Source organism: Lynx canadensis, chromosome D2, assembly GCF_007474595.2.
Source record: "Lynx canadensis isolate LIC74 chromosome D2, mLynCan4.pri.v2, whole genome shotgun sequence".
Lineage (NCBI taxonomy): Eukaryota > Metazoa > Chordata > Mammalia > Carnivora > Felidae > Lynx > Lynx canadensis.
Window position 1 is genome coordinate 74,096,952 of NC_044313.2, and position 24,876 is coordinate 74,121,827.

Below are 24,876 nucleotides of genomic sequence, written 5' to 3' on the forward strand. Positions count from 1 at the left end.
TAGTATCCTTGGGAGAAAAAGAAAACCCTTATAAATAAAGCTGAAAAATCTACTTACAGGTAAATATATAACTGTGGAAGCGTAAGCAACATAAGATTTCCCAAGCTTCTAGTGACTTCAAAAGCAAAAGAAGCACGTCTTTCTGTATTCACACTGTGACAGCGAGGACTCCCATCTGCTACATTCAAAGCTATGCTGTGCACAATTACTCCTGTACTGACAATTTCATCTTTTTTTAATCTGCACTACATGCTGTGTTAGTATACAATTAAGATTTTAAAGGATAGTGGGGCGCCTGGGTGGCTCAGTCGGTTAAGCGTCCAACTTCAACTCAGGTCACGATCTCCCAGTTCGTGAGTTCGAGCCCCGCGTCGGGCTCTGTGCCGGCAGCTCAGAGCCTGGAGCCTGCTTCCGATTCTGTGTCTCCCTCTCTCTCTGCCCCTCCTCTGCTCATGCGTGCGTGTGTGCTCTCTCTTTCTCTCTCAAGAATAAACATTAAAAACACTAAAAAAAAAAAAAGACCTTAAAGGATAGTAAGAATGGAAGGAAGAACCAAGCACAGGCTGTTCAAAGGGTTGGCAAAAACAAAAGGAAAAGTAAAAGGAGAAGAGGAAGCTAGTTTCTAAACAGGAGTCATGGTGCAAAGTCATCTGAGTGTGCAGGCACACAACTGCTGTAGCGGCGGGGCTCCGAGTATGTTTGGAGGAGAAGGAAACCGAAGGGTGAGCTTTGAAGACACACGTGCTGTCAGCAGTCAATATTAGAGATGATATAAATTAACATCCACTGTAGGCCTTTGGGAGTGAACAGGAGACATTCCCAGAGCTCAGATGCTTCTCTGCTTGCTTCCTCATCATTCTTTCTGTTCTGGTATAAAAGAACTTACCCCAGGCCCCTTCTCCCTGGCTCTGACCTCTCCTCCCAGACTTTCAGACCCTAAACTACACATACAAGTATTTTCCACCCCCCAAGTTACCATTCTTTTCTTGCCATGTTGCTGGTTTCCTGTGCCTGAAACACACTTTCCTCTTTTCTCTACTTAGGAAACTGATCCTTTCCGATCCAGCTCAAGTGTAACTTGTCAGGTTTTCTGACATCCGGCCCCTCTCTGGTGTCCTTCTAGCCTGGGTACGAACTGTTCTCGGGGCACATACCTCACTCTCCTGTGAGAACCCGCACATGCCCATCTCTTGTGAAGAGCCACCCCCATGGCCCACCTGCACCACGACAGCGGCCTCTGGGCTTGGCACACCCGCCTCAGGCTCATACGCCCCAGTGTTGCTCCTGGCAGGTGCACAGTGGGCTTCCTACAATGCTGGTTAGATCAAATTATACCTGCTTCAAGCATTTTAATGGTCCCTTAGGCTAAAAGACAGAAACACTATTATGGTCATATTTATACCCCAAGAATCATGGCAAAGAACCTTAATAAGAGTTTAAAAGGGAATAAACTTGGACAGAGAAGTAAGAGGAACCTAGCATCACCCCATGCTAGCAAGACCAGTTTACCCAGTAAAACATATTTAATAATCTAAGAAAGAAAACTGCAATGGGGTGGGGGTGGGGGTGGGGCAGAAAGCACAAGAAACAAGAAAGTTCTAGAATAAAATTATTACTGAGTTATTACCCTAAACTTGCTATTTACCCTCAACAGCACCACAGAGAGTTGATTCAAGAAAGAACAACAGTAAATTAAAAATAAGTATTGCATAATATGTCTTTTCTTCACTTGACTGCTTTATAATTTAATTTTCAAATCCCGGAAATTCAACAAATGGCTAAAATAAATTTCTTTCAGAAAGTGTTAGAAATCAAAATGGGCTATTTGGATTTTGCTGCAGTCCAGAGGCTGTAGGTAGGTTAAATATTAGAGGTTCTAGGCTTCCAAATTTTACAGAATCCTGTGGTATACTCCTAGATGTTCAGGTCGACACCGAGAATACACGCAAACGAGCATCACAATGTCATGAAGAAGTATCATCACAAAAGAGATCATGACTCAAAATGCCATCTGTCTGTGACACCAAAAATAAGATCTTTATAATCATTTTCAGAAATTTTCGTGATCCTAATAAACCTGAAGAGTCAGATACGTGACCTTTTACATTTTAAGAGCTTGTGTGAAGAGAAGACTGAAGAACAAAAGATTAGAGTGCACACATTTCCAGTTAATCTTCTACAAACGAATCATACTTCATAAGCATTTTTTTCCCCTCACGAACAGGAAAATCCCAAACTAGCCGCGACGTGAGCCCCAGGCCTACCGTGCTGCTGGTGAGCCTGTTTGCGTAGGCCGTGATGACACCACATTTGCTCCCAGTAAACAGCTGGCAGCTGTCAGGTACCCAGGCACAACTAGTCACCTTTGAAAGGGGACAAACCAAGGATCAGCGTGTTTAAAAGGCAGGAGAAATGTTTCTACTTCTCTGACAATTATTTAAAATATATATAACCACAACATTTAATGAACATTTTACTTGAAGTGATTAAAAAAGGGCAAGATATAATAACAGAGTATTCTGTAACTTTAAGCCAGATGTCTAAAGGCTATTTCTGAGTATTACAGTATATCATCATCTATGATTTTACATTTTTCTGCACGTGCGTGCGCGCACACACACACACACACACACACACACACACACAGTCATCTGTTCCTCAGAAGTTTAAATAAAATGATCCAGGCTGAATGTGTGTGTGATGTGTGCCTCTGTGCGGTTTTACACATTTACCTGATTTTTACTTTTTTTTTCTTTTTCTGCTTCTAGTGGGGAAATGGGGTACATTCAGATAGAGGTATTGCTTCTCACAGTTCTAAAGACTCTTAAATAGGAGGAGAAGGAAAGATAGAGGTGGAGAAGAAAATCTCGGATTATTCCTTTGGGGCTGTAAACCCTTCAGTCCTAACCAGGGAGGCCCTGTTCAAGGCCACTCAACTCTCTGCCTACTGAGTCTTCCTCTGGCTCCGGGCACCAGCTGACCGCCCCCCCCCCCCGCCCCCCCGTCCCCGTCCCCAGTGGCTCTGCTCCCCTGCGTCCCTTCTGTAGTCCCACCTGCCCCACGGCCCCTGACACTGCACTGTGCTGAGAAGACAGAGGTCATCAGCCACAGATCTCATCCTCTCCCCTCCTTCGCGCCTCAAGTGTCTCGGGGCTTCTCCTGACTTAGAGGAGAAAGCCCCTCGCTTTTAAGGCCAGCCCCACCCCCCACCCAGTGTTCCGCAGAACCTTTGTCTGTACTCTCTCTGAATTTCAAGCTGTCTTTTGCTGGCTTCTTCCCCTGGACCTGTACATGTGCTCAAATGTTCACTACTTTCTTCACCCTGGCCTCCTTGACCTTCCAGACATCAGCATCCAGTGGACCCAATGTTATTTCTTTAATTTATTTCTTAAATAGTTCTAACTATTTGTAAGGGTTAATGTTTCATGACTTCTTTCTTAGAAGTCTTCCATAAGAACAAAGAGAAAATGTATTTATTTTTTATATATAGAATAAAACTCACGGTCTTGCAATTACCATATGGGTCTGCTGAACTCTTCTATAAACCTAAGTTACAATCACAGGGTTTTAGCAATTTCATCTTCCCTCTGGCTCGAAACACTTTGCTGTTTCATCACTGTGGGAGTTATTTCATCAATTATTCCCAACGATGCTAACACAAAACAAGCAAGAAAATGAAGAATGATGGATCTCCTGGAAGGATAATGTAGGATGTGAAATGAATTGTCATCCTTTGGTTTTCTCACTGCATTGTCCAAAGAGTGTTGTCATCTTTCAAGAAAACATAAAGGAAGGCCGGAGACACCATTCCTGTAGTCTGCTTTTAGCTTTCGTTGAACACAGTTGGGAATTCAGAATTTTTCGTGTTCTACTGATAACAGAAAAGAGAAGAAAACTGACAGGGGACTATGTTTCACGATTCTGAGATCAGTCAGAAGGTGAAGGCAAGGGGATGGCAGGACTCCCATCTCTGATGATGAGGACGCTGATCACTGATCGTGGAGGTGAGATCGGAGCGTGAGTCGTCAGACGGGAACATCCGGGACGAATTTTCTCAAGCTAAGGAACTGCTGAGGGAACGATATGTCTCTAAGGATGAAGATAAAATATGGCGCTCCCATCCAGGTAGCCATTTGACTGGAAGTTCTTCATCACACAGTATTTTTCTAAAAGAACCTGGACGATCCTGTTTTGCTAAAAGGGTTTACAACAGTACTCTTTTGTCTTTAATGATATGCTTGTGTGCCAAACTTTACGTGATAGAAATTAATTTTGTGATGCTCAAGTGCTTACTAAAATTTCTAATAAGGTTGTTTTTCATTGTCCTTTCGCTTACTTTTGTTACTTTACTGGTAACCAGGAACAAAAGGTCATGACCTGTTCTTCAGGTGTTCTGAGGGTTAAGCAAAGGAGTCACTGCTCTCCTTTCTTTCACTGCCAAAAATCCCCACAAAACAGCTTACTCCATTCTCACGTGCCCAGGGAATGAGAAAATGTTAGGACACATGAATAGGCACCAGGTGTTATGTAGATAATGGAAGTCAGAAAATGGCAAAAGAATTTCCCACGGAAAGAAAGTCACAGCAAGAGGGTTTAACGTACAATTTTCTATGGGAAAAAGTTGTGGCAGTATTGTGTGCCTGTTTGTGTGTGTGTGTGTGTGTGTGTGTGTGTGTGTACATATGCAGTATATATACAACATATAGACAATTGGAGACATTTTTACAACAGCTTTATGAGAGAGTAGTGGGGAGTCCCATTATCCCAGTTTCAAAGAGGAGGAAAGAACCTCAAGTTTGGAAAGGTGAGGGTGCTTGCCGAAGGCCACACAGGAAATAGCCAAGCTGGGACACTAACACGGATCAGAGGGCTTTCGCTGGGCCCAGTGCTCCTTCTACCCCATCGCGATGCCTAAACGCCCAGTCTATTTTGCAAAAACCAGGCAGAGAAGATGGCACTCTGGCTACAGAAAATGACACAGTGACAAAAGACAGAGAACACTGAGAAGGAAGCAATGCTGATTTTGTTCCCACAGCTGACGCTGACTCGGTGATTATAATACTGTCTCTGTGAGGTACTGGGGAGAAGACAGAAGCTGGGGACAAAGTCAGGACAGCAATGGTTGGGAAACCAGAGCGCTGGAAACAAGGCAAAGTCCAGCATCGTCAGCTTCTGGGCTGGGTTAACTGCAGAATATTAAAGACCAGCTGCTACCGGTCTGACTCCCTTTTAAAGCATTGTGTTTAATCAGTATTATAAAGTACTTCATAAAAAAGTTTACCTGATACTGTTGAGAACTTTGTATAAAGTTTATTGGAGGCTCACTTTGTTTGCTCTTCAACCTTAAAATGTTATCAGCATATCCCCAGCTCAGGATGGCTGACCACTGAATGTCGGTACTGTTCATGCTTCTCACACCTGGAGAAGGAGAAATGAAAAGTATCCGGTTGCCACCCCTCCACTGTTACCGGCAGCCCCCCAGAATGGCGGGTTAAAAGCTGAAGTTTACATAGTAGAACATAGTATCTTTCCAGTGCAAATCACCTTTATATTCATAAGATGGACCAATTTAAATTAGTTTTATTCCTTTAATGCTAATGGCATTCTAAGAGCGGAACTCTATTTTTTTTTCACTTGTGATGCTTTGGCTGGGATTTGATTTAGTACTAAAATATCTGTTAAGGAATTTTTATAAACGACAATGATAGTCAGGCTTACACTATTCATGTTCTATGACACTTGGACTTAAAAAAAAAAAAAAAAAAAACTAGGGACACCTGGGTGGCTCAGTTGGTTAAGGTCATGGCTCAGGTCATGATTTCACAGTTGGTGAGTTTGAGCCCCGCGTCGGGCTCTGTGCTGACAGCTCAGAGCCTGGAGCCTGCTTTGGATTCTGTGTCTCCCTCTCTCTCAAAAATAAATAAGCATTAAAAAAAAAAACTTAAAAAATAAATAAATATAAACTAGATACTACTTAAATAACTTTGTAGATACCACCTGCTGAAGAATCAGTATAGACAACTAACTATCAATATTAGAAAGAGAACATGGCTACCTTAGAAGCAATACCTGTCCTAGGAAGGGTTCATTCCATCCTGTCAAGTGCAAGGACTTTGCATAGCAGACTTTGATTTAAAAGGGTTCTGTTTTCTCTTTTTTACAACATAGTTTTATGTCTTTGGGGGATAAAGATTTGGACATTCTGACATCCCTTTTCAGTACTATTCAAAATCTATTCTTGTTGGTGGGCTGAATATAGGTAATGCAGCATAAATGCCATACCCGGTACTGGCCTGAAATTTGGATTGCTCAAGCCCCTTTCGGAGAGACAATGTGCTTTATTTATTGCAGCACCTATATAATGAGCCCACATATAGAGGAATAAAACAAATAAATATTTGTTGAAAGAATCAATAGCACAGTGAAAATGTAATTCACAGATTGGTTTTGTTTTGTCAACTATAATACCAAATGTTGACATCAGTTTTGCAATAAAGGAACTGGAATATACTCAATATAAGCTGCTCTAAATATAAGCTGCTGGGGAAAGGAGCCACATTTCGGGAGTCTCAGGGCCTCTCAAATTCCACCATAATGCCTGGCATGCAGTGGGTACTCAGTAAACCAAGTGTTCAGTGAATGAAATACGTAATATAACCGTTCCCAGTTTCTCATTCCAGCACTTACAAGAGGCACCACCTTTTTTTTTTTTTTAAAGAAAAATAAACTCCTTTACCGATTAGAATAGTGAAATTTAAATCGCAGTTTGTAAGAAAATGGCTTTTTCAGCATGCACAGGCTTGGACTCAAGCCCCAGAGACTGATACAGTTGGCTCAAATGGGACCCAGGCAAGTATGTTTTGAAAAAAAGCATCTCAGGCACTTCTGAGGCACAGTTTACAAGTAATTGACCTATCCTGGGTTTAAGATCATCAAAAGGATCTCAGTTTACTTGTTACATTGTGTTATGCATGTAGAGCTTAGCAGAACCACACAGTTATTCGATGCAAGGGTGCGCCACACCACGCAGCTGTTAGCACATGACCGAACTCTCATCTGCAAGCTGAGCCCTCACTCCCGCAAGGCCGCTGTGGAGCATGGGGCTGCTGCGTGCCGGGGGCAGCGGTGAGTGCACACGGTCCCTGGGCCCAGGGCGCTTACAGCCTGATGGACATTTACTAAGCACTTAGAAGGAGTCAGGCACTGTGCTCATCATTCCCTGCATTATCTCATTTAATCTTACAGCAAATTACCTGTGAAGTAAATCTTTCTGTCATTCCCATTTTATGGCTCAAAAGCCAGGATTCAGAAGGTTTAGGTAATTTTGCCAAGGTCAGACAGCTGCTAAGTAGCAGAGCTGGGACACAAACTCAAGGCGCTGTGCCTCCTGAGGCTGTGGCCAGGTCTGTGGCGTTCCCTGCACGCACCTAGATGCCAGCAAATCCCAGACATGTTTCACAAGGAAACAAAGCGTAATCTGAATGAACACAGCTATTAAGGGCACACTCACTAAGGGCTCTGGTTGAAATGGCACAAATAAGGTAGACTGACGACCATATTTGACATATTTTAGTTCACCGTGCTAAGCGGTAACACTAGCCCTTTCTCTTCTGCTCAACGGAGACAAACTTCAATCCACTCTAATTAATTTTTCAAGGGAAATTATTCACACACTTTGGTACTTTAAGTATTATTAGCAGCAAATTAACTTGTAACACACCTCACAACTAATTGTAACATACTCGTGAAAATAAACTGCTGATATTACAGTAGGTATGATTAAACAGATTTGCCTTACCCTACTAATTCACTAAACTGAGATAAAATGATACGCAGCCTCTTATTACAAACAAGCATAAAGGCAATCACTGATTCCATGATACAGACAAGAGTAAGTCTAAAAGAACTGTGGCCCAGCCAGCAGACTTAATTTCCTTAAGTGACCTCTGTTGTAACGCAGTGCTGCACGTGCTGGAAGCCAGCTGTACGGACCCCCAGGAGCACGGTGTATCAAAAATAATGTTAAACACAAACACTGTGTCAACAGGCGTCTATCTAGGCCACATGCTGGCTTTTAGGTAAATCTGCAACGCTGGCTTTTAGGTAAATCTGCACACGCCTGATACGAACAGATGAGCGCCCCAGGCATTCATTCTAGTGCCCAAAGCCCGTGCCTAGTAAGTAGGGAGAGTTCTTTTATAGTGAACGAAATGGTTAATTATGTTAACCATGACGTAATTACAGCCCTTTTCCATGTGTTGCTGTTAGCGAATTAGGGCACAGAGGCTGAGACAAGAATTGCTTTCCAGGCATACCTGTTTTTAAGACCTATTTTCAAGGCTATCATGACTTCCTTGTTTTGTTTTGTTTGTTTGTTTGAATCTCATGACTATACCTTCTGAGGTACTAATTTGCTAGTCTCTTCTGGGATTCAAGGGCCTCAAAAGATATATTTCTATAACAGATGCTTTCATCTTGTGAGCATAACCACAAGATACTTGTTCTTGGCTTTGACTCCTCCTCTTATTTCAAATGGCACTGCATTTAATCCCTCCCCCCCCCCCCCCCCCCCCCCGCCAGGTGGTATGTTTAATTCCTACTTTCCACTAAATAACCACACATTTGAAAGATTTTCACTATGGACTCAAGACAGAAATAAAATAGTAGCACAGATGAGCTGGAAACAGTCAAATCTCATGAGAGAGGTACCGAGAATGTTTTCTTTTACCTTGTTCTTTGCTGTATGTCATCAGCAGACAGAAATTTTGGGACAATCCACAGATGGCTCTGGTGGGCAGAGCCTGGAGAGAACCAAATCTTTCTCCGTGGGGCTGGCTGAAGCAGACCACAGGTACCGGAGCACTTGGAGAGCCGACATACTCCCCCCACTTCAAGCCTTTTATCCACGACAGAGGGCTCTAAGAAGAAAGGAAAAAGTCAAAGGTAGTAAATAGAGAATGACTTCTAACTGAAATTCTAAACAAAGAGTAAGCAACCTGATTATAAGCCCTTTGTAGGCAAGAATTATATTCTACTTTTTACTGCTCTATGCTTAGCATATGGAAATCTGTGTTCCTTGTTGCTACATGCAGGGATGAAAGTACAGATGGGGCCCCAGTCCGCATGCAGCTGGGTTCTAGCTGGGCCGAGGGGCAGACGAGGGGCAGACGAGAAACAGAGGCACAGACAATATGGCAGGTGGTGAAGCTCTAGGAAGAACAACGGAGAAAGGGAAGAGAGCAGGGAACGAGGGGGTTACTGTCATAGATACGGAATGAGGGAACTGAGGAGGGGACATCTGAACAACACCTCAAAGAACTGGGAGAGCAAAGTGGGGCTGTTGTCCGGGGAAAGGCCGTCCCAGCTGAAGAGAATGGTGGACACGTGGGTCCTCAGTGGGAACGAGGAGGGTGGGTGCCACGTTCCCGCTGCAAGCGGATATACGGCTCAGATCTATGTACCAACTGCAAACAGCTGATTAACACTAAGTATTAGATGAAATTGCATTTATTACTTTTCAGGGATGTACTATTAAATTATTTTGACATGGTAAAATAATGGATTCCACTGAAAGACACAGACCCTGGTAATGATAATTACAGTGATTTGTGAGGCTTCGAAGTCTTAAGGGTTGCATTGACAAATAAACATGAAACAAAAAACAGCTTTCAACTATGAAACACAACTTTGGTGATCTGGTTTTAGCAAAACATCATACTGATGTTTTCAATTTGAATTTTACTGGTTGTATCACTTTTGTTTGTGTTCAACACACACATGAGATATATGTGAGCTATGCGTATAAAGAATTTCTAGGTGTTCTTTTTTTTTAATGTTTGTTTATATTTGAGAGAGAGAGAGAGCATGTGCACACGTGCGTGCAAGCCAGGGAGGGGCAGAGAGAGAGGGAGACACAGAATGTGAAGCAGGTTCCAGGCTCTGAGCTGTCAGCACAGAGCCCAAAGTGGGGCCTGAACTCATGAACCATGAGATCATGACCTGAGCCAAAGTTCGATGCTTAACCGACTGAGCTGCCCAGGCGCCCCTAGAATTTCCATGCGTTCTATTTGTGTTCTACAGTTAGTGATTTAAGTAACCTTATTTTAAGAAGTGACTGTCAAAACAAGGTCTGTGAAGACCATCCTTACACTGGGTCACGGTTTATTGTAGCTGGAGACACGCCGCTTTACGTCACGTCCAGGACCCTCACAACCTCCTTCCCTTGCCTCCTTGCTTTCTGCTGCAAACCTTTACAACGTTTGACAGTTCACAGCCTCCCATCTTATGCTGCTGTGATAATGAGGAATTTAGCTGAGGGTTAGAATCCATTTTTCTCTTCAGGCTTGTTTGCTCTACTTCTGTATGTCAGAGGAAAAATTATGCCTATTTTCCACTTTAAGAGGCAACACTTCGTCATCACAGTCTGGTGGGGCCAAAGATACACGTAAGGTTCTGCTTTAATTGTGAACCAAACGTTCACGCTTCTGGTCGGTACTTTTGGTGGAAGATGATAACCAAGACCCTGCCACGCCCACGCTCAGACTATTCTCCAGTCCTGGACGGTTCCCCTCCTCTGGTGTGCGGGTGCCTGTGATGCCCCTGCCTTGTGAGGCTTTCCCTGGGAATAGCCCTCTGGGAGCCGGCCGTCTGAGCGGAGCCCCCCAAAGCACTCTCTCGTGTCACTGACACAGCATTCACTCCGAACACAGCGGCGCTGTTAATGGTGTGCACCTGTGCTCCCTGGCTGGCTGGCTCACAGGCTGAGGCCGTTCACTGGGGTGTCCGTGGAGTTGGGGAGAGGGCCTGATATCTCTGGAGTCGGATCAGTTTTTGCCAAATACTATTAAAATTCAAATGACATACCGGGTAGGTAATTTCTTTGACCTGTTCTCGGGTGTCCCTGAAAGCAAACTGTACTAACAACCCCACGGCAGCAGGGAGCTCTCCTTCGATGTTGAGCTTGGATCCGGGTCTGCTCGCGTGGGCCGACTGGAACAACTGACGAGGGGTCTGGCCGTAGGTTTTTATCATGGTTTCTAGGGCCCGCCTCTGAACAGGGTCTTCAACTGCAGACACATCCATTCCGAAATACGTCTGAAGAGTAAAAGGGAACGAGAGGTGGTATATACAGAGTGAGATTGGCAATGACACCAATGGGGAAACAACTTGTTTTATTCTCCAGGTAGTAGTTTACTCTTCTCTATTTCAATGGAAATGGCTTTTATTTATTTATTTATTTTTTGGAAATGGCTTTTAATTGTGTTTGATCAGTTAGTAATTATTAATGGTCTTGATGAGATAAGAAGAGAAGTAATCAGTGTTCCTGAATGAGTGAATAAAATTACGTATCTGGATTGATGGGTTCTAATTGTGTATGTTTATAAAATTGATTTTTAATTTAAGATCAAAGAATGTAAGACTTCATTTATATGCATAGCAGAGGATATCATCAACAAAATGAAAAGGCAGCCTACTGAATAGGAGCAAATATTTGCAAATCATATCTCTAATAAGGGATTGATATCCAAAATATACAAAGAACTCCTACAACTCAACAGCAAAAAACAAAACGAAGAACAACCTGATTTAAAAATGGGCAGAAAATCTGAATAGATATTTTTCCAAAGAAGACGTCCAGATGGCCAACAGACACATGAAAAGGTGCTCAACGTCACTCATCGTCAGCGAAATGCAAGTCAAAACCACAATGATATATCACCTCGCACCTGTCGCTAGTATGAAACAGATAGGAAACAAGTGTGGGTGAGGATGTGCAGAAAAGGGACCCTTGTGTATTGCTGATGGGAATTTAATTGGTGTAGCCATTATGGAAAACAGTATGGAGGTTCCTCAAAAAATTAAAAATAGAAGTACCATGTGATCTAGAAATTCCACTTCTGGGTATTTACCCAAAGAAAACAAAAACACTAATTTGAAGAGCTAGCTGCACCCCCATGTTCAGTGCGGCATTATTTATAACAGCCAAGCCATGGAAACAAGCTGTGTCCATTGATGGATAAGTGGATGAAGAAAATGTGATACACACACACACACACACACACACAGGAATATTATTCAGCCATACAAAAGAATGAAATCTTGTGACAACATAGATAGACCTTGAGGGCATTATGCTAAGTGAAATAAGCCAGAGAAAGCCAAATACATAGGATACCGATTATATGTGAAATCTAAACAGCAAATGAACAAGCAAAAAACGAAAAAACTGAGCTCATAGATACACAGAACTGATCGGTGGTTGTCAGAGGTGAAGGGGAGGAGGTGGGGGTGAAATGAGTTAAGGTGGTCAAAAGACACAAACTTCTAATTATGAAATAAATAAGTCCTGGGGATGTCATGCACGGCACGGTGACTATAGTCAATAACGCTGTATTGCATATCTGAAAGCTGCTAAGAGAGTAAATCTTAAAAGTCTTCATCACAAGAAAAAAAATTCTGTAACTATGCGTGGCGATGGTTGTTCATGAGACTGTGGTGCTCATTCCACAATATATATAAATATCGAATCATTATGTTGTACATCAGAAACTAAGATAATGTTACACGTCAGTTATGCCCCAATTAAAAAAAAAAAGAAAACCAAATGAGGTTTTTCTTTGGACTTGTCTCTCAGTGAGGACTCATGAAAATATAACCAGGATGTTCAATTAAGCTGATCCAAAATAACAGCTTCTACAGGCAGATTAGCAAGTGGACGTATTTTTTCTGTAACCACCTGTCAGACATTGGTCAGAAAACTAGAGTCAAGAGGTCAGCCAAAATCATTTCAGGGAGACAACGTAACTTTCAGCTTATGGCAACACAGGGGCAGAAGAAAAGTGGAGGACCCCGCCCTGCCCCAATTTTCTCAATTTGCAGAAATGAGGACTAGAAGTTCAAAGCCATTTGTATCAGCCTGAAATTATGTGATATCCAATACTCTTTTGTTCTTCGACATTAATATGCTCAAACAAAGGTTTTGATTCCTCTTCTCCTAAGACACAATGGATGGTTTCACAGGATGGTTTTCTGTTGCTAACTCAGGTAGGGGCCAAGGGCAGGCTGCCCCAAGATGGGCTGCTTTGGCATACTGATTATTTTAAATAAAAGTTACTTAAGAGACCGGCTATGCAAGGAGACCCAGACCCTCCTCTGTCCCCCAGTAGCAGGAAGTAAAGAGACATCCTTATCACCAGAGATGGGAAATTTAGAGTGGAGAAGGTTGCATAAACAACTCTTGTTACTTTTTACTAACCTACTACCCCAGCCCAAATTCTGTTTAGAAATCCTTACTAATTGAAGCTCCCAAAGTTAGGTTTTCTTTGTTTTGTTAATCCCTCACAGATTTATTGTCCCTTTGTCTAAAAAAGTGTAAAAACTGCCTGCCTGGGTCTTAATTTCATTTTTGAGCCTCTGTGTGCACATAAGTAAACTTTGGATTTTTTTTTTTTTTCCTGTTAAGCTGTCTCATGTATATTTAGTTCCTACTCCAGCAGGAAGCACCTTGAAGGGTGGAGAAAGAATTTTTCATTCCCTTTACTCACATATGCCATCTTGGAGATGTCTATGGGTCTCAGCTATTGAGGCATATTTTCTCTTAGTAAGGAGCCTGGATTTCTGAGGTCTATATGCCTCCTGTTTTCCTGGACTGAAGAATCAGGACTTTGAACACTAGTATCATTGAAACCCAAGCAAAGTCTTTTTGATTTCCGTCCTGTAAGTTCAAGAGCAACACATCTATGCCTTATGCATCCTTGGAGAGGATCAATTTAATCCTGATTTCCTGTCCCTGTGTTTGCTTTGGAGGTTTTCACACACACTGAAACTGACTAGAAGTTGGCGGAGAGAAGGCTGTGATGAGCCGCCACGTCCCTTCGGCCTCCCTAGGCCATCTTGGTGAGGCTGTCAGTGGAGGCCAGAGCACCGCTCGCTCTCCTCTGCAGTAGGCAGAAGACCGGACGAGAAACAAAGCCAAAGTATCCCATTTTGACTAAAACATGGTAGAGAGGGTGGTGTCCTCCATGCTGTCACCCTGTTTAGGACATGAAGCTGGAGAGAAAGGGGGGTTAGGGCAATAATCAGACTGGAAGTGGGGTAAAAATTCAGGATTTGTCACAGTCCTGATTCTTTCTTCCTCAGTGTTGGGGAAAAAAAAGACTGTGTATAATGTTAAATTATGGAAAAAAATCATTCGTTAAAGTGATATCGAGGAAAAGGCAAAAATGAAGTTAAGTACGATGTTGGCAGGTAGTTCAAGTGTGGTGAAAATTCCAGGCTCTTTACTGTAAACAATGCTACACTTTTCTCCTTCCTGCTGTTGTCTCCGAGAGTCGGATGGGGAGCAACATGCATGTCCTTCTTAGCGGTCAGTAGTTGGGTACAGACCTGTCGTGTTTTGTGCAGACCCACTTGTACCGTGTAGCTTTTAGCATTTAATCATGCATAGCCAATTTCATTACATATCTAGACATAACGTTTCTATAAATGCCAAAATAAAATTTCAAAGATTCTTCAGAAACTAAATAATCTTCAACACTCACCACCACTGCCACCACAAGGGATTAAATACTTGTTATAAGTGCCTATCTAAGCATGGTCATTCTTTTTATTATTATTATTTTTAATGTTTATGAGAGAGAGAGAGAGAGAGACAGACAGAATCTGAAGCAGGCTCTAGGCTCTGAGCTGTCAGCACAGAGCCTGACGTGGGGCTCGAATTCACTAACTGTGAGATCATGACCTGAGCTGAAGTTGGACGCTTAACTGACTGAGCCACCCAGGGGCCTCTCAGGATTATTATTTCTAATAGCAAACAGATACTAATTAAATATCTAACAATAGGGGATGGTTAAATAAATTATTGTTATATGGCCATCCTATGGAACAGTGGTATAATATAAATGGAATGATATATATGTATAAAAAAAGTCTGGAAGGTGGTTTTGATATTTATCTCTGGATAGCGATTTCAAAGTTGATTTTTAAACATCTTCCTTTTGCAGTCTGTATTTTATACATTTTTCTAACGAGGCACAAATATTGTTTCTGTATTAAGGAAAAATGATGCCATTTCAAAAGAGAATGCACATGTAGGATAGTGTGCAGGAAAGAGTTAACGTGGCAGGCCTGAGCTGCTCTCCTTGCAGAGACCCACGGTAAGGCTGGCCCTTGGCTGCTAAAAGGGAACACAGGTTTCAGGAGAGTTCCTGCCGTTTCCTAACTCATAGGAGGGACTCACTGTGCCTCAACTGTTTGCACAAACGATGTGCTTATACTGAACACCTGCCTTCCTCCCGGGAGTCTGGGATTTCAGTACGTGTGAGAGAGAGTACTTACATGACCAGCCCTCAATATAAACACTGGGCTCTGAGTCGCTAATGAGCTTCCCCGGCAGACAACAGCACACGTGTTGCTGGAGGAGGTCAGTGTGTTCTTTGTGATCTTCTGGGAGAAGACTCTTGGGAACCTGTGCCTGGTCTTCTCCAGCTTTGCCCTATACATCTTTTCCTTTTGCTGATTTTGTTTTGTATCTATCACTGTAATAACTGTTAGTATGACCATACACTGAGTCTTTAAGTCCTCATTTAACCTGGGGATGGTCGGTCCTGAGGAACCCGCAATAGATAGCGTCTTTTTTTTCTTAGTTATTTTTATTTATTTTTTTAATTTTTTTTCAACATTTATTTATTTTTGGGACAGAGAGAGACAGAGCATGAACGGGGGAGGGGCAGAGAGAGAGGGAGACACAGAATCGGAAACAGGCTCCAGGCTCTGAGCCATCAGCCCAGAGCCTGACGCGGGGCTCGAACTCACGGACCGTGAGATCGTGACCTGGCTGAAGTCGGATGCTTAACCGACTGCGCCACCCAGGCGCCTTTTTCTTAGTTATTTTTAAAGAGGCAAAATATAAAACCTGAAAAGTGTAGTGCTATTGCTAATTCTCTTTGATTTTAAAGAAACAGCCTAACAGCTAACCCTTCATTCAGGTTCTGCCTTACATAAATGCATATTTTTAAAAAAGCCACTTACAGCAGGATGAAAAACATTGATGGCTTGAACGGAAGCCTTCCCTTTTTGCTTATACCCGAATACCAAGTCAATCCATTGACAGATGTTCTGGGACACGTAGTCAGACTCTAGAGCCTGTCGATGAATGAGGATAAAAAGACGGGGATCGTTACGTGCCCAAGGAGGGAGGTTGACGTGATTAACCCGTTCACCGTTCTGACGCACACCAAAATCAAAACCTAGAAGAGAAGATTAATATTAATGCTTATCTCCCTAAAGCATGCTTCGTTTGGCCTGAGCAGGGTCTTAAGAGTTTCCAGAAACAGACATTACGTCCTATCACCAGGAAAAGCAGAGGCAAAGAGAATAGTAACATCATTGTTCATTTACTTACTTACCTACTGATAGAGCCACGTGGGTGAATGCTATCCTAATTAAATTTCAGATTTCCAACTTTATCCTTCTACCACTTTATATCATATTGAAAAAAACAGCAGAAAATCACTGCCCACTAATTTCAATATTCCACTTATCAAAACTTCTAATGTATTACGTGCTTAAATATCTATTCAATTATAAACTTGACTAAAATCAAATTGAGGCTTTGTATAAGCATTTCTTAAGTATTGATGTTAACATCATAGTAAATTTAAGACTTTATTTAGTAAATATTAGCATTCTGTCATTTAAAAAAAATGCAACTCATACAAAGTATGCACATTCCTAAATGAACTGTCTATTAACTTTATGGTAAGACTAGAGGTCTGTCCAGATATGATTTCTACTAAGCATTCCTGTGGACACCAAAATTATGCCTACACACTGAATAAGAGCGTTCTTCTATGATGTAGATAAGCTGTTTTCTAATTGTTTGGAAGGGTAAACAAAAATCTTAGAAGTGTTTATTTTAAAAAACTGTCCTGAAAGAAATGTTAAAGAAATGTTTTTGTGCTACATTTTATGGACAGAAAATGTGGACACCATAACAGAATAAAAATGAAAAAGGATCTCTACAAAGCTGATTACGCTCCATATAAAATTAAGTTGCTGTCTGCCTCCTTCTAGATCTTGTGAAACCAGATAGAAGGATAGTCGCTAAGTTTGGAAGTATTTTGAAATGATCTGGTGTGCAATATAAACCAAGGGCTTATATAAATTGACATGGAGTGCGGTGGGAGCCCTCTCCAAAAGCTCAGCTCATCCTACAGACAGCTGCAGTGATTTAAGACAACTGGCCGAGAAACTGCAGAATCTGTGTGAGCAGCTTCGGGAGAAGTAGCAGGGATTTCCTGATTTCACAGCAGTGAAAGAGGCACCCGAGGGCTGAGCTGGGGAGGGGCTGAGCAGCAGGGGGTCTGCATAAACCCAAATCATTCCCAACTGTCAAATGCTCTGGGGACACATCACACGGAGCAGATGACTGAAAGTGCGATGAAAGGCTGATGGGAGTGCTGATAGGAAATGACATGACGTACATTACAGCAAACTATATTTTCCAAAAACAGCTATACCAGCACTTGCTGTGTTGCATGCTTTTCCCGGATCTTGCTACTCCCCCATCAAGTGGCACAGTCTGAGCCCCTTCCCTCCGAATGTGGGCGGGCACTTGTGACTGCAGTAGGAGTGCCACTACGTGACCACCAATTCAAGGTTGGAAGAGGCCGTGAAGCTCCCGCTCGTCTCTCTTGGGACACTCGCCTTTGGAACCCTGAGTTGCCAGGTAGAATGTCCAAGCCCACCATGCTGTGAGGAAGCCCAAACTAGTCCATGTGGAGAGACCACGTGGAAAGGCATGGGGATTACATAAAGAGAGATGTCCTCCAGCCCCCAGCTGTTCTGATCCCCTGGCTGGTCCAGCTCCAGTTAATCTGAAGGCAGACACCCAGCCAAAACCACTAAAAGCACTGGGCTGAGCTGTTCCTGAATTTCTGACCTCCAAAACCTGTAATGATAATAAAATTATTGTTGTTTTGAGGCACTAGGTGTTGGAGTTATTTGTTATGGGGCCATAGATAACTGAAACATACACAGACAGAGGAAACAAGCATGGATTTAAGGGAGTCCCAAACTGCAGGTGCTGACCATTCTTGGAGGCTTCTCATCTGGGCAACATTATGAAATGTGCTCCAGATAACTAGCAGCGTGGGTTTATTAATGATTCTCCAAACAGCTCCAGAGAGGCTAGTTAGTATAGAATAAAATTCCCAAGTAATTTTCCTAACATGAACTTCTCTAAAGCTATGACCATCAATTTCATATATTCCTAAAGGTCACACAAAAATATGGAATTAAGTAATGCACGAAAATGACCCACCAACATCTCTTAAATGGTTACCTGATCTTCTATTAAAAAACAGGTATGGTTGGGCAAGATTGTTGGGTCCCTGGCATCACAGAAAATTTGATTTTATCCTCTACTATCCCTTTTTGGTATTAGATGATTTTGGTTAGGGTGTTTTATTTCTAACTTGGTCACTCCTCATAAAATTGTTGAGATTTTAGGCAACTTACACTGTGCTTTCAATAAATTCATAACTTTAAAAAAAACTTTTTAATGTTTTTATTTTTGACAGAGAGAGAGACAGAGCACGAGCAGGGAGGAGGCAGAGAGAGAGGGAGACACAGAGTCTCAAGCAGGCTCCAGGCTCTGAGCTGCCGGCGCAGAGACATGTGGAACTCGAACTCTCGGACGGTGAAATCATGGCCTGAGCCGAGGTTGGATGCTCAACCAACTGAACCACCCATATGCCCCCATAAATTCATAACTTTAAAAAATAATGAGCATATTATAACCTTTGCAGTCTGAAAAAAGAATATAGCAATTTCTATAACAAAATAAAAATACACGTTTACAAATACCCTTAACAGTTAAAAGTTACCCATTTTCCACACATACTTAGTCCTTTAAAATACTTAAAATTTTTGAGCTCACTTGGAAATAAAATCATATACTTGATAAATAAAAGTATTTCTCTTATTTGGGGATTCAAATTGTAGGACTTTAAAAAGCAATTTTTATTTTTAGAAAATTATAAAATAGGCACAGAAATATAAATTAGAAATGATTTACATACCTTCACGGTTGACTAAGAATTCTGGAAGATAAAAAAACTCTGGGATAAGTTCTTTGACATCAGTCATGGACTCAAAAGATGAGAGGCGCCAAGTTGTATTTGTAGAATGAAAAGTTCTGTCTGGAATGTCAAAACTTTGATCTGCAAAGAAATACAAGTAATGCAGTCAAGACACAAAGACCTTTTTCCATTTGAAGCTTGTTACAATTAATTTACTTCTGCTACTTCAAAAAGATGAAAGTGATGGTTGTTTTGTTTTTCCACAGTTTAAAAGAGGTTATTCATGTTCTTGAAAGGAACTATTTCTATACATGAGACCATATTATTTTAAATCTGTATTATGTTTTCTTAGTACATATAACTGGATGAATTTATATCACTTATTTGTTTAACTGATTATTATCTGTCTACCCAAGCAGAATTAAAGTCCCATAACAGCAGGGGCCTGGGGTATCACCCACAACTAGCGCATATAGGTGCCTGAAAATGATTTAATTATTGAATGAATGAATAAACAAGGAAAATTAAAGTTCAAGTAGGTAAGATAGTTTTTTCCCCATCAGAAAACAAAATTATTCCTCTATCTTTAATCATGAGGACTTTTTTTTTAATTTTTAAAAATTTATTTATTATTATTTTTTTAATGTTTAATTATTTTTGAGACAGAGAGAGAGAGAGACAGAATGGGAGTAGGGGAGAGGCAGAGAGAGGGAGACACAGAATCTGAGGCAGGCTCCAGGCTCCTGAGCTGTCAGCACAGAACCTGACACGGGGCTCGAACTCAACTACTGTGAGATCATGACATGAGCTGAAGTCGGACACTCCACTGACTGAGCCACCCGGGTGCCCCTGGACTACTGTATTACTTTTTTTCTTTTTTTTTGGAGGGTGGCATTGCTTTTTAGTAATGTTCCAGTTCTAAGCTAAAGAATGAAGTACAGTTTCCTATAAATCCAAATGAACCTAAGCACAGTCACTCCTTTGCTAAGCTTTCCTGGTGCAGACTACTAACAGTCAAGAACTGAGTTTGATTTTGCCTCTTTTCTGTCAACAGTTGTCAGACTTTGTAGCTACAGGGCAGGCCTAGAACATTAAATGACAGCCAAAGGCCAGCCCCTGAAAACACCGGCTGTGCAGTGCTTCTTAGGAACCATGTTGTACCATCTAAAATGTCCTTGAAGTTGCTGAAATTCTGAACAGATCTTTTCATGGAGAGAAGGTCACAGACCGATCTCAGCATCAAGCAGGCACAATTTTAAGAAGATATGTGGAATTTCTTCCCCGAGTCTGAGCTGCCCTGCCCTGCAACATTTCCTACTACTTTTATTACTTTCTCATCTATTCTTTTTTTTTTTTTTTAATTTTTTTTTTCAACGTTTATTTATTTTTGGGACAGAGAGAGACAGAGCATGAACGGGGGAGGGGCAGAGAGAGAGGGAGACACAGAATCGGAAGCAGGCTCCAGGCTCCGAGGCATCAGCACAGAGCCTGACGCAGGGCTCAAACTCACAAACTGCGAGATCATGACCTGAGCCGAAGGTGGATGCTCAACCGACTGAGCCACCCAGGCGCCCCACTTTCTCATCTATTCTGTCGTCAGTTGGCTTAGGAGAAAGAAGAAGCAATCTAAATGGAATCTAGAAAAACTAAAGGCAATCCCGTAAGGCTGCGGTGGAGTCATAGGATCCAGACGAGACACAGCATCTAGACGGAACCGTGGGACAAGAGGAGCACACTGAGGGTTCGGTTCAGATGTTCACTTTCTCTGCTGTTTCTTAACTTAAAGCAACACTACAAATCCCCATAATCTAGCATGTGCATGTACTAACCTAGTGGTTCTTAACCTAGCACTTCTGTCCCCAGGGGACTTTTAGCAATGTCTAGAGACATCTTTCGTTCTCACAACTGGCTGGGAGAGTGCCACTGGCATCAAGGGTGTAGAGGCCAGGAACGGTACAAAGTATCCTGTAACACAGGGCAGCCCTCACAGCAAAGAATTATGCAGCTCAGAATGACTACAGTACCACGGTGAAAAACCCTGGACTAAACCAAGAGTCTAGAAATAAATTCAAATGCCAACATAAATCGTTTGAAGCTAAAGAGATGAAATTTATTGGGACTGCAGTAGCCTGTCCTTTTTCCAATCATCCTTAAATACAATGAAGAAAACTTAGCATAATAGCAGTGTATCTTTAAGAATCAAGAAGTTTTAGTTGATTGGGTGTTTACATTAATAGATTCTTGGGCTACATGAAAAAAAAATGGAGGGAAGTAATAGTTCTATTACACACCTCAGTGGTCCCAAACTACATCAGAAACATTCTTTTTTGTTCTGACTGCCGCGTTTTAATAATGGGATTCACAAATCAGAACATGTCCAGAAGGATTATCAGAGTAGTAACAGGTTTGGAAACTAGAGCAAAAAAGATGGTTTACACATTAGTTTTTAAAACTCTCCTGTAAGTACAGAAAGTAAGCAAGTCTTATTTATTTTTTGTATTCCTTGCAGCAGCTGGGATAAGACCCTGCATACAGGAGGCTCTCAGCCCGATGTCAAATTAACTAAGGGTAATTAGCCTCGGGATAAACAGGACTGAAAGGGAGAGAGGGGATGGGGTAATAATCTTCAAATATTTGAACAGCTGTCATGTGGAACATTTGTTCTGTGTCCTTACACAGGGAGAAATATAGGAAAGCCCCTTCTATAGGCCAGGTAGAGACAATACAAAAATGCATTCCTCCAAGAGGTTGCATATGAATAAAAATATCTAAAGAAGTTCAAGAAGGGTTGAGTAAGTGAGCGGATGATGATTCCACAAAGGATTGTGGGTGCCATGAGGAACTACAGAGCTCATACCATAGTTCTCATTAGAAACGGAGAGGAGAGTATGTCCCTATTTGCACACAAGTCAGTAAATGCGTCTCTAAGTGATCTTCCGGCCTGCAGGCTTCCACTTAAAACACTGAGGTAGATTATTAACTAGAAAGTTACTAAGGTGAAGGTGGCGGTGTGGCTCTCCTCTTAACTGGTTACTTGCAAGAAATTACAGTAACATATTCCCCCAATGTGATAACTTATGTGACCTGAAATAACTATTAAATTGAACATCTTTAAAAAGTGAATTTCATACCCTTGGACAGGGTAGATTTTATGGCATATGAATCATATCCTAATTTTTAGAAAATGAATGGCATTTTTATAAGCTTGGACATGTCTAATTTGCAGCTAAAATTTGACACATTAGCAAGAGAATTTGGCCTACTACAAATTTTTGGAAGAGAATTTTACTGAAGGAATAAATAGAATTCTTTTTCCTGTGGTTTTATTAGTCTCAATACATTCTCAGCAAGTATGTCAGGTTTTTTTTTTTTTTTTTCTAATGACCCAACAAGATATTTTAGGTAGTTATAAGATGATCCTTACCTTAAAAATAAGACAGAAACAGAGAGGATGGGGAGGGTGGGTGGGGGATGGGCTAGATGGGTGATGGGCACTAAGGAGGGCACTTGTTGGGATGAGCACCAAGTGCTACATGTAAGTGATGAATCACTAAATTCTACTCCTGAAACCAATACCACACTGTATGTTAACTACCTTGAATGTAAAGTAAAAAAATGCGTTACAAAAATCCTTACCTTGGTAGGCTAAAAACATTTTCGTGAACGGAGGCATCCTGACCAGGAAGTGGAGCACCGTGCCACTATTGGAGTAGTGGGAGCCGTAGTGGTAGGGCTGCACGGGAGGCATGGGGTCGTCCTCCCTGGCTCCTTTGCGGTACTCCTCCTCCAGGTACTGAAGAAAACAGGGAACCAAGAGAGTGTTGGTGGCAAAGCGCTCCAGGAAACGCCGTAAAAGCCTCACTGGTTTTCTTTTCCATCCTCCGCTAGCACCCCTTTGACACCATTCTCCATGGCTGCCCTCCCACCTGTGTTCGGACCGTGTCCCCCTCGGTGCCCTGCTGAGAGGCCTGGCCACTCGAGAAGCAGATCTCAGTCTGCACCTTCACTCTCATTCTGTCACAGGAAACTCACCTGTTCTGCACCCTGCCTCCCAACTAATGGCTTCTAATGTCTCAGTTGACCAAGCTGTCAATAAATGAGACCAACTACTGTCACTAGAAACTCTGCATTTTAATGGATGAATTTCAAGCCATAATGCTATGTTCTTTAGAGAAATTCTCCAGCAGTGGAAAAGCAACGGCAATGGAAAAGCTGTATCACATTATTGAAATTCGTAGGCACTGATGTTTAACATTTTATGGCTGTCCTGCAATGTAGTTACACTGAGATAATAAAGAATACAGTGATTTTTCACTACTCCTATCTTCCCATCATGAAGTAGGAAGCTCAACCAAATATTTAATATCTGTCACTATTCTCATCTCCCATAGCTTCTGTCTGGCTCTGATAACAAGTCAGGTGATAGTGAAATTTGGAGTCACTTCTCCTGGATTCCATAGCACCGCCCCCTTTTCAACTGCTGGAGAATCAAGGAGTGGCAGTTATAAGATGCCTGGAGAGATCTTTCTGGAAATGTGACATAAAGCAATGTGAATATTAGAAAACTGGTCCAGCTGCTCCTACCTAGATGCTGCTTAAGATAGCAGCCTGTTGGCTAGTAGGTTTTTAAAAGGGTTTCCAGCAGAATTCCATTAATGTTAATTTTACAGAACTAGATAATTTATACTCTTTGAAAAATTTTTACATTTATTTTGAGAAAGAGCACGAGCAGGGGAGGGGCAGAGAGGGAGAGAGAGAATCCCAAGCGGGCTCCATGCTGCCAGCACAGAGCCTGATGCAGGGCTCGATCCCATCAACAGTGAGATCAGGACCTGAGCTGCAATCAAGAGTCAGACATTTAGCTGACTGAGCTACCCAGGTGCCCTGATAATTTATACTTTTAAACCTTTAAAGTCTGGTAAATTTCTGCTAATAAACCAATGCATGATTTGCTGAATGTGAATAATAAGGAATTATGGTAAATTATAAATAGACTGATATCATTATATAAATAAAACTAGGGAATACAAATAGCAGGCACCTGAAAATCTCTGTGATTAAAATTTTTTTAAAATGTTTATTTTTGAGAGAGAGCGAGCACACGTGCGTGAGTGGGGGAGGGGCAGAGAGCAAGGGAGACACAGAACCTGAAGCAGGCTCCAGGCTGTCAGCACAGAGCCCGATGCGGGGCTTGAACCCACGAACTGTGAGATCATGACCTGAGCTGAAGTCGGACGCTTAACCTACTGAGCCACCCGGGCGCCCCTCTCTGATTTTCTTTTAAAAGGAATGTATTTAACGTTTAAAATCATATAATGATTTCCAGTTGTCTGCCGATCAAAGCACTTTAAGAAGGGGAAAACAGAAAAATCAATACTATAAATTTAAAATTAGGTAAAACACCAGTCTATAGAATAAAACTTGAGTTTTCATTTACCAAAATAGGAGGAAAAACTAAACCTACCTTGTAGGTGTCCACATAACGATCTTCTTTTTCTTTATATTGCACAGCTATAGGCTTAGAGAGATTTCTACAAATGAAGAGACGATAGAAAAACATGAAATGTTTTGATACTGGCAAGATTGAGCTGCCTACACATCCATATCCCGTAAGTAAATCAGTGACCAGCAAATACTGGGCTCTTAATTTAGTGCTCACACATGTTGCTTTGCAACTAACAGCCATCTTTGAAAATCATGATTTAGTCAGTTGATTTAATCATGATTTAAGAGGTAGAATTTTTCTAAACAGATCCATACCAATATTAGGAATTCTTAAATTTTTCTTTTAATG

The 24,876-nt window shown here is 41.8% G+C and overlaps 1 protein-coding gene across 4 annotated transcripts in view; it reads right to left on the minus strand.

The window, feature by feature from the left end:
- Window positions 1-24,876, minus strand: part of LYST (lysosomal trafficking regulator) — a 180,080-nt gene that overhangs the window by 13,218 nt on the left and 141,986 nt on the right. For all 4 annotated transcript variants that reach the window (XM_030335241.2, XM_032595256.1, XM_030335240.1 and 1 more), the window contains 8 exons: window positions 24,547-24,613; window positions 22,719-22,875; window positions 19,083-19,223; window positions 16,030-16,247; window positions 10,864-11,094; window positions 8,729-8,918; window positions 5,282-5,418; window positions 2,265-2,363 (listed from right to left, as the gene is read on the minus strand). In XM_030335241.2, the coding sequence (XP_030191101.1) occupies window positions 2,265-2,363; window positions 5,282-5,418; window positions 8,729-8,918; window positions 10,864-11,094; window positions 16,030-16,247; window positions 19,083-19,223; window positions 22,719-22,875; window positions 24,547-24,613 (1,240 nt within the window). The remainder of the gene's footprint in view (window positions 1-2,264; window positions 2,364-5,281; window positions 5,419-8,728; window positions 8,919-10,863; window positions 11,095-16,029; window positions 16,248-19,082; window positions 19,224-22,718; window positions 22,876-24,546; window positions 24,614-24,876) is intronic.